Genomic DNA, 17,301 nt, shown 5'->3' with positions numbered 1-17,301 from the left:
TAGTGTACATTATATTACAAAGGGCACTCGTAAGTGCATATTTATTCAAGTATGAAAAACTTATCCCAAACCCCAGGACAATCATGCACATTTATCAACAAAGGAAGCCCCATTACATTGATGTCCTAGCACCAAAAATATTTTTTTCTCTCAGCTGGGAAGATAAATCAAAGAGACTGGGAACACAAAATACATTCATGAAATGTTACACCTAATTGCAGATTCTAAATGGTGCAAAAGTCTGTTATTTCCAAGTTATCTAAGTAACGCAAATAGGTACCCTAAATTAATACTGGCACAATTTTGGGTGGGTGGGGTTGCTTATGAAATACCAATACACAATTCATCTGTTTTTTTGTTTGAAAATAAGTTTATAAGTGGGGCAGTGAATCTTGATCGTTCCAGAACCACTACAGGCCTCTGATAATGGAGCTGTTTTAAAGCAAGGTCCCCACAGTCTGTTAATGCTTTGTCCAATATTGCTCTTAGATTCTGTAGTGTAGGTGGGGATGCTGTAGACTGAGCACTAGTAGAAAGCAAGGGCTGGAATCCCTCAAGGTTACGATGTTCTAACCGTCTGTTTTGGGATAAACATGTCTGACTAGACTTTCTACCTTTACATGGCAGCACTTTATTTCTGAAGGAGTTGTGCTGATTGCATTGTTCCAAGGGTTCCTCACACTCATCATCAGTTTCCCTACTTTCCTGCAGAAACTTTAAGAAGGAAGACTCAAATCCCATAGGTTTGAAGGTCTTTAAATCCAATGCCATCTGCGTCTCCTCTTTTTCTCTCTTAGAATCCAGTGGATGTTTTGGATATTTTACCTGCTTTTTGTCTTTTTTATAAGCTGCCTGAAAATTTGTGAAAGACATGTTTTCTTTTTCACTGGTTTTGGAAAAGCTGCTTTCATTTTTATAGACAGGAGATTTTCTTAAACAACTTTGTGAAACTGTATTCTGTCTCTGTGAGCTACTGCAATATAGCGAGTCTTTATCCATTGTATTAAGCCCTTTTCTTGGGCTTCTCTCAAAATCATCCTTTTGATCTGTATTATGGATATCACCATGCAAACTCAGTTTGGGTACTTTGCTTTCTGGAGAACTATCACGCTTTTTGGGACTCTGTACTTCTGAACTAGATTGTTCTCGGTCACAACCAGTAAAGTTCTTAACACAATAAACAAGCTCTTCTGTATGCTCGGCAACATAGCCAGGGCTAAGGTGATGCGTTAGCTTGTAATGACGAACAATACTACTTTCTAATTTTACTACTGATGCGCAGCCATGAACCATGCAAGGATACTGCGTTATACGTACATTCCGAGCACACATTTGTAATGCGTCCTCTTTCGATTTGAACGCTATAATCTCTTTTATTGCTTTATTTTTCACTCGCATTCGCTTTCTGCGGTAAACAGGATTGTTAGGTTTTGGCTCACCGTAATTATTTTGGACAGCTCGCAGAGTCACAGGCCTCCCCCTCTTTCTTCTGCCATCAAAAAGCTTATATTTCCGGTGACGGGACAAAATGTGTTTAGAATAGCTTAATTGATTTGTGAATACAGCACCACAGCCTTCTACATCACAAGAGATTTCTGACTCGTCGCTTTCTGTCTCCTCACTAAGTTTTTCATCATCTGTCTGTGGTTTTGAGCCATTTTCGCTAAAGAAAACTTCCAGTTCTCTATCTTCATTTTCACCATGATCATGAAACTCTTTGTAATGCTTGGAAAGTGCTCTTGCACAAATAAAGCTCTTACCACATTCTTGATATTTACAGGTAAATATTCTCCTACATTTACCATTTTCTCTCTTTGTCTTCTCTTTAACTTCTTCTAAACACAATGACTCTTTGCTATACTGATGTACTAGTCTATAATGGCGAACTAAGCCCCTTTGGCTTATAAACGAAGAGTTACAATTTTTATGGATGCAGTGAAACGGTTTGTGATACTTATCAAGTATGTAACACAATTTTCCTTGGGCTACTACACGTCTGCTTCCTCTGCCCTTTTTAGCTTCATAGTCATCATCTTGACTTTCAGATTCACCAACAGCTTGACCAGTATCCGTTTCATCAGACAGTGAATCTGCATATATTTCAGAATGAAAGTCGTCCAGAACAGGAGACGTCTGCACATGGTCCCCTCTACTTTGTTCATCAGACTCAAAATTCTTCAAGCAGTTTGTGTATCTTGCAGGCATAACGCATGACTGTATCATATTGTCAAGTTTTCCACGTGCTGGCCTGCAGTGTACTCTCTCTTTAGTTATGTGATGCTTATTTCTGTAATGAATGCGAAGGTGAGTTCTCCTTGTGAACGTTCTTTGGCAGATGTGGCACTCAAATGGAGAAAATTTATTCTGAAACATGTGCAGTTTGAGGGCCTTTTCCTTTGTGTAATGGTGTTTTTTTACATAATGTAATAGAAGAGCGTCTCTGGTAACAAAAGCGTACTTACAACCTTTAAGCTCACAAAAATAAGGTTTATATGCCAACCGAGCCAGATACTGACTTAATACCTTTTCTTTGTGCGAGGGTGGAATTTTATTAAGTGCAACGCTATCTGAAGAGCTGCCTCCAGCTTCCTGAGCTTGTGGTTCAGGGTATGCTATACAGGTGTTAGAGTTTCTCAGGTTCAAATGTTTCAAGCTTGTTAGAAGTTCATTTAAAGTGTCCTCTAAGCAAGAGGGCCTCTGACAGCCACTAGAAGGATTATCCTGTACACTACATGTTTTGTCTGAACCTGAAACAAAAGCAGACCCTCTAGAGGATTCCAAACTTATACAGTTTGTACCATCTCCATCCTTGCACGGCGGTAAGCAAGCCCCATGAAAATGGACTTGCCCCGTGTCTGTATTTTTGCAAGTTCCATGATGTAAACAAGCTTCTGAGTGAGGCAACTGTTCACTATGGTTTTGAGCTTCAGTACTGAAATCCAATTGTTGGCCGTTGGAATCTCCAGGTACAGACTGCATCTTATCAGCCATCAGGCTTGCATTTGAAAGAGTGGGGCTGTTAACACAAACAGTCTTCATACTTATAGACGGCTGTGGATCACAGGGATAACATGACAGCTGGCTTTCATTTTCAACTTTGAGGTCTTGAAATACAAGTGGCTTGCTGTCTTGGCTTTCTTTTGACTGTATTCTGTGTGTGGCAATGTGTTCATCCAGATCTGGGATGCAGTAAAAAAACTTTTTGCAACCAGGAAAACTGCATACATACGAAGCATCCCTGAAATGCTGAGCTTCGTGATGATACAGAAGTCCCAAATCACTAAAAACCAAATTGCATCCTTTCAGTTCACACTTGTACTGCAGCTCGAGATGTGTTTGTTTGTGGATAAGTAGTTCATTAATACTTTTGAACTTGGAGTTGCAGTCAATTGACACACACATAAAAGGTAGAGGCCCAAAATGGACTCTCATGTGCTGTTTTAGATGGAAGCTACTTATAAAATGCCGCCGACAAAATGCACATTTTTCCCGCATGTTTTTCATATCTAGATAGTGCTTTGCATTTTCATCATTGTTTTGGTGTTCTGCCTTCAGGTGGATACTTAAATATTTAAACTGTTTAAATACTCTGGTGCAGCCAGTGCCAGGACATGGATAAACATCTCTGTCTTGTAGATTTTTGTCTTGCAAAGATCTAAATGAGATATAAGCCTTTTCATTATCCAATTCGTCTTTAGCAACTCTTAGGTCTGGTCTGAAATCAAGAATTTCATTCTTCTTTCTGGGCCGGTGTCTCATGGGCATTTTCATGTGCTCCATGACATGAGGGACAAAGATTTCTTTCTTCCTAAATTTTTTTATACAAACAGGACAGGTGTATATTCCATCAGCTAGATGCATTTTAGCATGATGCAAAATTCTTGCTTCAATTACTTCTCGTTTGCAAATAATGCAGAAAAATTTATACTGAAGCCATCGCTTATATCTTTCGGAAGACCCAACGGGCTTTCTCACTTTAACATTCTCAGTTTCACCGGTAACACATTCAGAGGATGCCTGTATTTGCTCAGCATTGTCATCATGGTTCCCCAAAGAGGCAGATAAAACATCAGGTTCATTAGTAGAAGGTTCTTCATGGGTCTCCTCTTCCTCGGTTTCTGAAAGATCTTTCCCTAAAAGCTTAAAACAATGCCGTTTTAAGGTTTTCCAGTCCCAGAATTCTGGATCAAACACCCAGTGGCTTTTAAGAGCTAGCAAAAGCTCACAGCGAAGGGAATTTGAAATAACACTGGATTCTTCTTCATTCTTTTGATCAGGTTGCTGGAAAAGCTCCTCCAATCTTTGCAGTCCTTCCAAGGTTGGTTCAAATAAAAATTCTGTGAGTTGGCAGGCTCTTCTCACCTCCAAGTCTTGAGGTAAGAGGCATGCCACCGTTTTGCAGACAGAGATCTTTGTTGCATCTGTTTCATTTGGCTGGATCTGAAGTGCTCGTATGCATAACATAACTGAAACTGGAACACCAGCATCTCCAGCCTGAAAGAAAAATGAAATGCAATTTTGAGCTTTGCAAACAAAATTAAGCACTAAAAGGTTAAACTAAAATGTCAAAAGGGATGCTAATGTATTAAATAATGATATGTTAAAACATTGCAGTTAATCACTTCTAAGACTTTAGATAACTTCTATGTTAAGTCACTTAAAAAAATGTTACATATTGCTTTGTTTCAATATAAGCATTGAGGGCAACTCAAAAAGTACCACAAGGAAATGACAGAAGGCATCCAGTAGCGCTTGCACCCCTATACATATGGTTTGCCCGCCTAAATTTAATACTTTTGTAAACTTGTTAATGCATTATGGTCACCTCATACGTAGCCATTCATTTATGCAGGGTTTCTAATGCATACATAGCATGCACCACATTTTATGATGTGATAATGGATGTTTTTATAGCTCTATGTGCCATTTCCCTAAACTGACCCACTAAAACTCACATCAACATGATATCTATGTTTATGTTTCTTTGGGGTTAAAAGTATAGTTCATTAGCCACTTACTTCTGTATGCACAACTTTAATAAGGAAGAAAAGATGCTGAAGTGTTTTAGCAATTAAGCCAAATTGCCTACATCTTTCCAGAAAGGTATTCAATGATGGATCAATTCTGCGTTGCAGCTTGCTCCAAAACAGAGTCAGCTCCCTTAAACAAATCAAAGATGAAACCAATTTGGTTCAGAACTCATTTCTTATAAAATAAGCATTCAAAAGCATAAAAGATACTGAGTTTGAAATATACTACTACTTTCCCTGCACAAGTATCTCACTACACAATACGTTTTGCCTTTGGTGGTTTTAGTTAAAGGACTGAGAATACAAGATAAACATCACTTACCAAGAACAAGATGTTATTTCGTTTTGGAGTTGCTGGGTGAGATATGTCGTACATAGAATAAATGCTGTGTTGTCTTGCCCTTCAGATTCCAAATTACATATGGTATCCAAAACATCCTTCCCATCCATTTTTGAAATCTATAAAATGAACAAAACTAAACCTTAGTCTATTGATCTTACCCCAGGAGAAGGGGGTGCCCCTAAGTAAAGAACCAAATTAGGTCACAGCGTAAGATAGGCAAAAAAAACACACACATATATGTATGTATATGTATGTGTATGTGTGTGCACTTAAATGTATGCCAAAAAAGATGCTATATACCCAATGTAGTAAATCCACACGAGGTTCTACCCTATCTAGCCATACAAAACTGTACAAGGCTGTAAAATGAAAAGATTTTAACACAATTTCTCAGTGCGCATTCAAGTAATTACACTAATTTAGGTTTACCAGTTCTTCAAGTAACACATTTACACTTTGAAGCAAAGTTTGTATTTCTCTGAATATGGGTCATAAATAAATCTCTAGTATAAAATGTCCTAATTTGAAAAAGTAAAGGTTTCAAACGTTTAATAGCTATTTAAAGGGAGGCCACTGTATTTTCCTAAAATAAGTTTTTATTTTCATAAATTCAGGGATAACTGCCAACAGAAAAATGTTTGTTATGAAATGCCAACAGTTAAGCACAATTTCAGTTATCAATCAGGTCCTGTTGTCAAATTCAATTAACAGGTGTGCAGAGTGTGCTTAAGCAAGAGGTGTGTTGCTTAAGCACAATGGAAAGTTCAATGTAATGAATGAAAGTTTAGGTCAGTAATAGCTGGATTATTTACTAGGACTGCCACTGTTACGCAAAGGGAGATGTACCACTAGTTTGTCTGGAGTCTGTTCACCCCTTCAAGATCGGGACGTACCTGGTACTTCCTGGTCAAAGGTCACCGCCAGAACGAGACGTACCAGGTACGTAATCGATGATGCGCGATCCAGCGTTGGTATGAACGCTGGGATCACAAGGGGCGGCTGCTACTGACCGCTGGGTATCCCCAGCGATCCGTAGCAGCCACTCCTCCTCAATTCCATGCATGTGATCACTTTGAAGCAAATCACAAGCACGGAATTAAAATTTTTCAAAAAAAAACTGCGGTCTTCAAGGGAAGTACGCAAACGCCGGTCCTGAAGGGGTTAAGGGTGTCAACATTCACGTCTCCTTGGCATTATTTACATACCTCTTTAAAAGCATCTTCATTGGGCAACATTGTACACAAACACGTAACAAATGACTGGCGGAAAAAGAAATCATTTGAAATGCCTGCAGACTCGGCACACAGCTTTGACAACATCATTGCTTGCGGTACACAGTTTGCCTTCATCAAATGTTTAACACGCATCTGTAGAAAACAGGACCCCTCTTGTGAAATCCATTTCTGAACTGGAGATCCATAAGCAGAAGAAAAAGAGAAAAAACGAATTTACACTGTAAAATTGGCTATTTTTGCTACCATGTTAAGAATATATAGTCAACCAGTTAACAAATGACAATTCCAAAAATACTTTGGCAAAATATGGTATAACGAACCAAATAGGACTGAAAAGCCCATATTTTCTCACTAGTGATCTGACTGCAGAAGGGCGTTTTATTATTGACTGTGTTTAAGGAAGCCAATTTCTGACAGCTACATATTATAATGCTGAAGTACTAGCATGTTTATATGGAATATTTGAAGGCACAAAAAAACATGACCATGTCTCCTTTCTCACCTTCTTCTGGTTGTACCAACTGCTGAGACAGTATTTTAACAAGCACAGGGTTTTTCCATGCTCCGCCATTCTTAACAACATCAACTAACAACTGCAAATTATTGTTTCCAAACTCAACCAAGATGTCATGGGACTCCTGTTAAGACATAGAAGTTTATAATATGAATCTCATTTAAACAATACTACCACTAAAATGTTAACACAGTTCTGAAGAGATCGCCTTATTACCACATAAACATCAGTTTTCCCATTAGGCTACATGAATCTCTAGGAAAACTGAGACTAGTTTAAATCACTAATAAAATATTTCCAAAATGTTGGCAGAATAATTTATAAGTAAAGGTGATTAGTGAAATAGCATTTAATCATTTTCAACCCAGAACACATAGAAGCAAGATAAATCACTTTAACCAATAACCATACCAGCTAACCGCAAAGCATGTAAATGTTATACATGGTAAACATTTTACTATGTTAAAACAATAGGACAAACTTAAAAAGCATGCTATTACAGTGCTGTGAAAAGGAGGACTTGTCCCATTCATGAGTTCTTCTACTTTTGCTTAATCGTCAAACTTAAATGTTTCAGATGTAACTAATTTTAATATTAGACAATGAACTTGAATAAACACAAGATGCAGCTTTTAAATGACGATTTCATATATAGAAGGCAAAAAAGCTGTCCAACCCTACCTGGCCCTAGGTGGAAAAGTAAGTGCCTCCCCTGGTTCATAAATCAACCAAATGTAATTGAACCTATCTTGCAAAGTGAAGTAGGCTAAAAGGCCTCAAAAAGCAGCACATAATGATATGATGTAGAGATTCAGGAACAGATGAGAAAAAGTCATTGATATCTATCAGTCCGGAAAGCGTTATGAAAGCCCTGAGTTGCCAGTGACCAATGGTACAAATGGAAAAAATGTACACATGGAGTGGCTGGCCTACCAAAATTCCTACAAGAGCGCATCGGCAACTCTTCCAGAATGCCACAAAAGAACCCAGACTAACAGGCAAAAACCTACAGGCCTTACTTGCGTAAGCTAAGTGTTCACAATTCCACAATAAAATAAAAAAAGAGCAAAAATGGCATCCATGGGAGAGTTGCAAGGTGAAAAACTTTACCTACCAGAAAAAGCACAAAGGCTCATTTGCCAAAAAAACATCTTGGTGGCCTGTTCTGTGGACTGATGAGTCAAAATTGGAAATTTGTGGAAGACATCTGTCACGTTACACCTAGAATAAGCTAATATAGCATTCCACAATGAGAACATCATACCAACATTCAAACACTGCTAGTGTGATGGTCTGGGGCTGCTTTGCAACTTCAGGAATTGGGTGACTTGCCATAATTGATGAAACCATGAATTCTGCTTGCTACCAAAAAATCCTGAAGCAGAATGTCTGACCATCAGTTTGTGACCTAAAGCTCAAATGTAGTTGGGTTATGCAGGACAATGATTTGAAGCACACAAGCAAGTCTACCTTTTGAATGGCGCAAAAGAAAGGTTTTGGTTTGATCTAATCAAAGTCCTGACTCGACTCAGATTGAGAAACTGTGGCATGACCTTAAAAAAAGCTGTTCATGGTTGAATTAATACAATTCTGCCCAAAAGAGTGGGCCAAACACCTCCACAGGGAAGAATGTTGCAAAAATATTATTGCAAATGTTTGATTGCAGTTGTTGCCACCAAGGGTTGTCTTATAGTAAGAGTGGTTGGATTACATGTAACATTTAAATGTGAAATATGCAGAAACCAAAATCAGAAAGGGGGCAACTAACTTTTCATAGCACTGTACGAATATTTTGCATAATCTGGTTTTTGCTTACCGTGTTGAAAATTAGATTTTTTTTTAAATGTACTTGTTTAGACAAAAAAAAACATGTAAGAATCATGTAGGCATCACTGCATTTACATTTCTTGTTCATAATGCCCAATGCTAATGCTCTGTGTGGACCAAATCAATATGTAGCTCTGGCACAATGAAACCATACAATGTAAAGGAAGTCACATGTGCCTAAAACAGAAAGGCACAAAGGACCAGATAATGCAGATGGACAAGGTAGTTGCTGATGAAACTTAAATACTTTTTTTTTTTCCTGTTCTTTTCGCTTGGCTCTCATCTCGCAAAGAAAGCATCATGGACAGGTGTTTAAAACATACAGATATTACTCACCATCACAGACTGTTTTAATCTTACACAGCGCTCACTTGAAAAATCATCTTCTGTCATTGAAAGCATCACTTCAAAACAACTCCTACAAGATGAAGGCATATTAGAACAATGTTGAAAAGCTGTTTCAGAATGGTGTATATATGGTTGCTTAAATAGCTGACATTTCACTAAGCAGAAGTAAACATTTGTGGTTCCTATGATGGTAAATAGAATCCTTCACATATTTATGTATCAACATTTGGTTTGTGTAAATGCTTGAAAGAAATGGAAATGAAACCATTAACACCAAGGTAGTTTTACTTACACACACACAAACGTATGTATGTAAGTACGTACGTACCAGGCCAAATAATATTTGGACAGCAAAACAATTTCAGTAATTATAGCTCTGTATACCACCACAATGGATTTGAAATGAAGAAATCAAGATTGAAGCGCAGTAAGGGTAGTCACATACAAATTTAGCAAATGGTTTAGAAATTACAGCAATTCATAATTTAAGTAAAGGTGATTGGTAAATTTTCATACATAGCCTGAACATTTTTAGGAGCTCAAATGTAATTGGACTGTTCCATGCCCAGGTGTGGTCTCTGTTTCTTCATTATTTAACAATTAAGCAGTTAAAAGGTCTGGAGTTGACTCCAAGTGGGGAAAACTTGCATTTGGAAGATGTTGCCATGAACGGTCAACATGAAGTCCAAGGAGCCAATGGAAGTAAAGTATGAAATCATTAAACTGAAAACAAAAACATACCCATCAGAGAGCAGAAATATTAGGAGTGGCTAAATTAACAATTTGGAACATTCTGGAAAAATAAAACACTGGTGAGCTCATCCACACCAAAAAGCCTGGTTGACAAGAACACTCTCCAGGAGGTAGACATATGATAGTCAAAGTCTATAATCAAGAGAAGACTTCATTAAATTCAATACAGAGGGTTTACCACAAGGTGCAAACTGGTATGCCTCAAAACTAGGAAGCGCAGATTAGATTTTGCTACAGAGCCTATAAAAATGCGTGCCCAGACCGGGAACTATTCTTTGGAGAGATAAAACGGAGATCAACCTATACAGAATGATGCGAAGAAAAGAGTATGGTGAAGGGACAGCTCATAATTCAAAGCATGCATTATCTGTGAAAGATGGTAGGGGCAGTGTTGTGGGGTAAAGGGCATGTATGGCTGTCAACAGAACTGGGTCACTAGTGTTTATTGAAGCAGCAGCAAGAATTCTGTAGTGTATAGGGCAAAACGTTGCAAAACCGAAAGGACAGTGCATCACAGTGCAGGTGGACAATGAAAACAACAAAAGATTATTTTTAAGGTAAAGAAGTAGAATATTCACCGAGTCGGTCACTGAGCATCAACCCAATCGAGCATGCATGCATGTCACCCGATGAAGACAAACACCCACAAACAAGCAGCAACTTAAGGCAGCTGCATTAAAGGCCTGGGGAAAAAAATCACTAGGGAGGATACCCAGAATTTGAGGTCATCCCTGGTTTCTAGAATTCACTGCAAAGGATTTTCAAGTATTAACAATAATTTTGTTTACAATTAAGTTAGTTTGTCCAATTGATTTTGAGCCAATGAAATGGGGGGCCCAAGTATGAAAATTGCTGTAATTCCTAAACCATTCATCCTATTTTTTCACTAAATACATATCATTTTCCACTAAAATCACCAACACATGCTCATCTAATGTACCCAGAAATATTTTGAGACCAATCTAACCTAAAACATGCCTGGCCCAAACCGCGCTGAACTTGCGAGCAGGCCGGTACATCAATAGGAATCAAAACAAACTGACAAAAATTTAAGAGGGATGTAAAAACCTAGAAGCCATGGGTTGTAGGCTCTCTGCATTTGTCCAGTCCCATTTTAAATAGCACCTGAACAACATCAGCTCTTAAAAGAAAAAAACTAGTCAGATATACACTGTGATAAGATTGTTTTCCTTTCTTGTATCCACTGTTACTGGTTTTTCTTGTAACCAAAACCTGCAACCTATTGGTTGCATTAGTGGGATAAGCTAGACCTCCGACCAGGCTCTATGCAACAAGAATGTTGTAAAAGTTGGTGCAGGTAGTTCAACACGCTTCCCTGAAATGACGTTTATTATAATGCCACTTACAGTACAAGCCTTCCAAGAAGAAGTAAAACATCTTCACATTCAGTGGTGAGATATGGTCGTGCGCTAGCAAAGCTTCTCAGGGCAGTTCCATACACCTCTGTACAAAGCATGAGGTTTTCAGGTACTAAATCTTCTTCAGTGTGCTGCATTAAAACCTAAAAGAAGAAAAGGTAAAATGAGCTCAAAGCAAAGTTTGTCCCCCCAAAAAATTTACCAGGTCAATTTCAATGCCCAAAATGAAAGTTAAAAACATGAAAATAAGTGAAAACATACTCCTTGGGAGTTATTTTTTCAGTACACCCTCAGTAAAGGTAATTGTCATTAAAGGAAAGGCTAAAGACTGCTGCTCTATAAACAGAGTAAAATATCACTATAGATCCACACATGTGAAGGGTTTCCTTTTTTATTCTTCTAAAACATCACATAAATTCATATACAAAGTTGCGTCGTTTAAAACTGTATTACAGCTTACCCACAGTTTTCTTTCAAGTAGCGCTGCCTTTGATGCATTCATTATGGGCTTATGAAATAATTTCTTGCAACATATTATGCTCGAACCATTGTGGAGAACCAAAAACCTTTACATTGACACTATTTTACTAACATTATTTTGGCTTGCATGAATGCTTTAATTTTATTATATATATATATATATATATATATATATATATATATATATATATATATATATATATATATATATATATATATATATTACACACTTAGGATATGGGACCAAACATTGAGGTATCCAATATAACTTATAATATAATTAAAAAAGGTATACTACAATAAACTTTTTTTTTGTAGCGCTTTCAATCAAGAGTTCTTCTGTTTTATGGATTTCCAAGTATCATTAGTGACTGAGAAATTTGGATCCAAAGTGCATCATTTCAAAGCAATGCAGACATAAGATTTCCAGTTCATGATTATTTCTTATTAGAAAGCAATGTTGGTCATAGACCAGTGTCAGAGGTAGAACTAGTGGGTAACATGCTTCCTAAGCTTCCTGATAATGTATTGGCAGACTGATAAGGATAAAGTTCAAACAGCACACAACAACAACACAAGTTAAAGTAAGATACACAGTTGAAAGTGTCCTCAAAATAGACAACCCAACGCCTCCTCCAAGAACATTAGCTGAGGCGTTTGTGCACTAAGGAATCGGCAATTAAATCTTTGTTTGCCTTTTGCATTGTTTTAACTACTGTTCTGAAAGAAAAAAAAAAAAAGATTCTTGAGCAACCCGGGATTTAACATCCAAAGCTTAAAAATTAAGAAAAACTGATCTCAGATCTTTTTTTTTGTATCCATAGATCTGATAATGATCTAAGTTCACATTTGCATATTCCCCACACTTCAGATAACACCCTCTCTCAATGCTTCATACACACATTATAATGGGCCATGGAGTTTTTCCATGCAAAAAGGGATATTTTGATTCAGTAAAAAGACATTAAAGAAATGTCACCAATAAAACAAGGCACTATATGCAGAAATACTCGGCCCTTGCGATTGACCTTTCTTAATACGCAGTTAAGTCTGTGAGATGAAATCTTTCTTATGGCCTCATCCGTAAATTTATAGTATAATGAAAAAAAAACACATTCAATAACGTGTGGTTCGATAGCAAAAGCGATTTTACTCTTGACATATTTTGGGAATTAAGCATTCCCTCTGAAACTTATACGTAAAGCTTATCAGTAAAAATAAAAAAATAAAAAATTTACAAAATGTTGCATTAAAATTTTAATTCAAGGGCACAAAGGCAACATTAACAGTGAGAAAAACAGGCCACAGCTAAAGTCCTCCTCAGTAGATTATAATATTACTAGAGAAGGGCCCTCTTCTGTACTAGTGTACCACAACATGCTTAAAACTACTGTCAATATCACCAGCGTTAATGTTAATGAGAGGTAGGAGACATGAGCGCAAGACGATAGGATGTGTCAAGAGAAATCAACCCACAGGAGGGATATATATGCGAAGTTATGGAGACCAAAGAGAGAAAAAAATCATCTAGGTGCAACAATGACACCAAGAAGACAAAAACAAGGTAAATATTATACCAAAACTGTAAATATTTCAAACCCAATTTATAAATAAATGTATCAATGTAAAGCTGTTTTTTTGTTGTTGATATTTTAGGCATACAACATCCAGGAGTAATACTCTGTCGCATCGGAGTAATTTAGTCCAGTTGTTCACTTGTGGCTTATGCCAAGTCAGTATGAGCACTAGCCCTTGAGGAAAGACTAGTTTTCGCATGTGATGCCAGAAAGCTTCTATAAATAAAAACATGTGCACAGCTTACCGTATGAGCAACAGACATACAATAAAATAGACTATGAACCTGCAGTAAGGAGCTAATGGCGTGTAAATAAAACTGAAAAACAGATCCGTTCCCCTAGGACTGGTCTCAGGGGCTTGAGGTCTGTGACTAAGGTAACAAGCCAGCACCAAAAAAAAACAGCACAACATCTTAGTTGGCAGGGTGACAAAACTGAAGGCATTGATGATCCTGATTCATGGGCCCAAGACAATATACACTTCTCCTTTAAGCGGCACTTACTGTAGAAACGATGCTACTCATGCTGATACGATACCAATAGCTGCCTTCTTCACACGCCTGAGTTTCCGCATCAGTAAAAGCATGGTACACACCAGCTGACACCAACGTTCAATAGCCTCAACACACCAACTGGTTCTGCATTTCGGTACGCACGATCCTATTCACTAAAGGCAAAGCTGAGGCTTCGGCTTCTTGATTTCACTATTTAGTATGAAGGGCCAACACTGGCGAGTTTCTCCAGAAAAAAAGGGGCCAGTTAAGCCCTGAATAATGTATAAGTGAAAGGTAGATAACGACTTTGGTGACATTCCCCTGATTCAGCTATACGTTACACAGGGCTAGCCACGCTATTGCTGAAGCAGAAACTGTAGGTTAGACCTTTAGTAACGTAGAGTGAAGTCAGACGGCAGAAATATAAATGTCCTGCAAACTCATGTCAACTCTAGCCTTAGTAAATAAAGCCCATGCAGTGTGAACACGCAGTGTGATTACACATGGTATGCGTGCATCACGGGTAACTTCCTATGGCAACAGCACCAGGAACTCATGTTAAAGAGCCCTTACGGACGTTTGCTGCGTGGAGTACGCGGTGCATGGACGGGATGCAGTTACACTCCCTTGTGATTTATTGATCCGACACTAGCTTAAAAAGACTGTGCAGCCCGCAACCGAGAGGGTTAAACGCACAGCACCTTAATGAAAGCTCCGTGTGCCAGATTACATTGCAGAAGTGGTAACCCACCGCCGTGCATTATGGGAGCGATATTGCCTGCCCTGGCATCTCTACCCTTTGCAAGGTTCCACGACGGCCACTGCCAGTCCTCGGACCACAGCGACCGGGTCAGAGAGGCTTGCGAGGAGTAAAGCAGCAATGAACAGCGGGTCTCCAAGCGAACTACGATGAAGCGGAATGGAAAGAGTGATAACCCTCCCACATAACCCGCCCCCATCGCTCACTGTCAGCAACCAAAATAAAGCGCAGTATGCCCATGCTACAAATAAAAGAACAACGCTGAAAACATATCCGTCAGGTTCCAGACACTCCGAGGCCTGCTACGTCAGCCACCAATGCTACCGCAAAAAACTGTCGCTTGTTTTCTCCTCTCGGTGAGCGGTGTACGGTTGCTACTCCCCTCCTCCCTCACCTCGCAAAAGCTCCCGCAATACATGGCGGAGGAGAGCACAGATACGTCGTCCTCTTTCAGTCGGTTCTCCAGCGTCCGCAGGTTTTCTACGAAACGGAGGGATCGCGGAGGAAAGGAAGGAGGCGGCGGCATGCCCCCGTTGGCCAGCCCCGCTCGGGACTCTCCCTTCCCGTCCGCCATCTTCTCTTGCCTTTGCCGCGCGTAGGCAACACACTCGCACACTCACTATCAGCGTCACGTGATTCGGCGTCAGTAGGCTAACGTCATCACCAGGGAGACCCGCGGCCGCGTACACACCTCCCCTTCTCCTAAGTGCAAGCCCCTCCCACAATAGGCGGACTTACGCCCGTCGAAGGCAGCCATGTTGTTTGTGGATTGGCCTTTGCTTTGTAATACCTGTGGGTTGGTTATTTTCTGTAAAATAAACAGGTATTTTCAGTAATAACTAATTAGTGTGTCTTTAAACCTCTTCAAACTAGAATGTTACAAGGGAAATTACACTGAGTAGAACAATTTAATTTTGGTAAAGGATAGTGGGGTCTAAGCACTAAAAAGAAGAGTTGGCTAGAGAGTTGTGTTTCAGCGCTTTCACTTCTCTATTCAAGAGCCAAAACCAATATTTCTCCCTCAGGAAGAGATTGGTTGGCCCTGTTTAATCGATAGTCAAATTTCTCCAAAGTCTCCACACTTGAATTATGCATTATAAAAAGCCAGCTCAGCCCTTTATGTTGGAGAAACTTGTCGATGTTGGCCCATCATAATAAGTAGTAACACGTGGGAGTGGAAACCACAACTTTACTGCAAACTCTATTGCACATTGTCTCTTTAGTGAATAAACTCCGACGAGTAACCTTTATTTAAGAAAAACAGGTTAATAAAATGCCAAGCAAATATGATTGTTATAGCAGATCTCCAAGCGTCTGTCCCAGCTGCTTGGATTTGGTCACATTCTCTGTGGTTTGACCAATTGGCTCCTGTAACCAGATACATACACCGATCAGCCATAACATTATGACCACCTGCCTAATATTGTGTAGCTCCCTTTTGCTGCTAAAACAGCCCTGACCCATTAAGGCATTACTTCAATAGACCTCTGAAGGTGTCTTGTGGTATCTGGCACTAAGACGTTAACAGCTGATCCTTTAAGTCCTGTAAGTTGCGAAATGGGGCCTCCATGCATGTGTCCTGGTGCCATGTGTTCTTCAGGTAAGTGACACACACGCACCTGGACATCCACATGATGTAAAAGAAACCGTGATTCATCAGACATGCCACCTTCTTCCATTGCTCTTTGGTCCAGTTCTTATGCTCCATTGTATCCATGCACGAAAGCATGGATGAATGGAACAGAACAAATGTATAAGCAATGTCTATAACTAGATTGTTACTAGTACAACACTAGTAACAATCTAGTTATAGACACTTGCGTGACAAAGGCCGATGAGAACTAGGATTCAAAAAAATTCCAATTGTTTTTGAGACACATGAGAATACTACAGTGTCTTCCAACATAAGCCAATAATTTTATGGGGTATGTCTGGGCACCGTTGCCTGAGGGGCAAAAATATACTACCACTTGCTAGTGGTTGGAATTGTGGCTAGTGGTTGGATTTGTTGATATAGTTTACTGGCTTGTGGTTTATTTGTGGGCATACTGTGATTTGTGTATGCCCATACATTGTTGGAGTGTTTTCAATCTCCAGTCTTGTAGAATTGTTGACTTTTTATACTCATGGATGATAGGCTTGTATGTTTGTTTTTTTAAATTAATCTAAAACCATTCATTAGAAGACATTTTGAGCAATGAATTGTTTCTGGTCTGTCTAGATGTGTCCCATTCCTATCTTTGTCTTTTGTCATGTAGTTTGTTTTTTCCTAGCTTAAATTTTTTTTAACCTTTTCTCCATTTGTTAATGTTCTGTTCCATAATTCCTATTAATTCATTGACGCTCTTCCAAGAGTGGTGTTGCTGAATGGGCAAATCTGGCGCCATATCTTTTTTTGCACTGGGTTTTGTTTCCTCGGTTATAATTAATATTCTTTTGCACCCCTTTTTACAGTTACGTCCTTTATTTTGTTTGTCTCACCCGTAGTTGATTGTAGTCATTTTACATTTTTGCATATTACATGCAATTCAAATTCTCCTGAAAACTCTAGCTTTAGTGAA

At 38.9% G+C, this 17,301-nt stretch overlaps 1 protein-coding gene across 1 annotated transcript; it reads right to left on the bottom strand.

Annotated features, from left to right (window-relative positions):
- Window positions 1-321: 321 nt before the first annotated feature.
- On the bottom strand, window positions 322-15,314 carry LOC149281413 (zinc finger protein Rlf-like). The gene is made up of 9 exons (XM_089499355.1): window positions 15,135-15,314; window positions 11,418-11,572; window positions 9,286-9,367; window positions 7,111-7,246; window positions 6,579-6,781; window positions 5,353-5,489; window positions 5,019-5,160; window positions 3,042-4,494; window positions 322-2,747 (listed from the first exon to the last, which is right to left on the bottom strand). Exons 1-9 carry the CDS (start codon window positions 15,312-15,314, stop codon window positions 322-324), a joined length of 4,914 nt encoding a protein of 1,637 aa, XP_089355481.1.
- Between the last annotated feature and the right edge of the window lie 1,987 nt (window positions 15,315-17,301).

Source organism: Sceloporus occidentalis, unplaced genomic scaffold (assembly GCF_023333645.1).
Source record: "Sceloporus occidentalis isolate IW3139 unplaced genomic scaffold, rSceOcc1.0.p SCAF_133, whole genome shotgun sequence".
NCBI classification, from domain to species: Eukaryota; Metazoa; Chordata; class Lepidosauria; order Squamata; family Phrynosomatidae; genus Sceloporus; species Sceloporus occidentalis.
This window is presented reverse-complemented; position numbering and strand designations above follow the sequence as displayed.

What these genes read in the sequence shown, in the direction of transcription:
- LOC149281413 (XM_089499355.1), bottom strand. Translation starts at nt 15,314, where the DNA reads ATGGCGGACGGGAAGGGAGAGTCCCGAGCGGGGCTGGCCAACGGGGGC. An exon ending in GTTGGTACAACCAGAAGAAG is followed by an intron (nt 6,782 to 7,110) that starts GTGAGAAAGGAG and finishes ATGGATCTCCAG; the next exon opens with TTCAGAAATGGATTTCACAA. An exon ending in TGATCCACAGCCGTCTATAA is followed by an intron (nt 2,748 to 3,041) that starts GTATGAAGACTG and finishes CTTTTGTTTCAG; the next exon opens with GTTCAGACAAAACATGTAGT.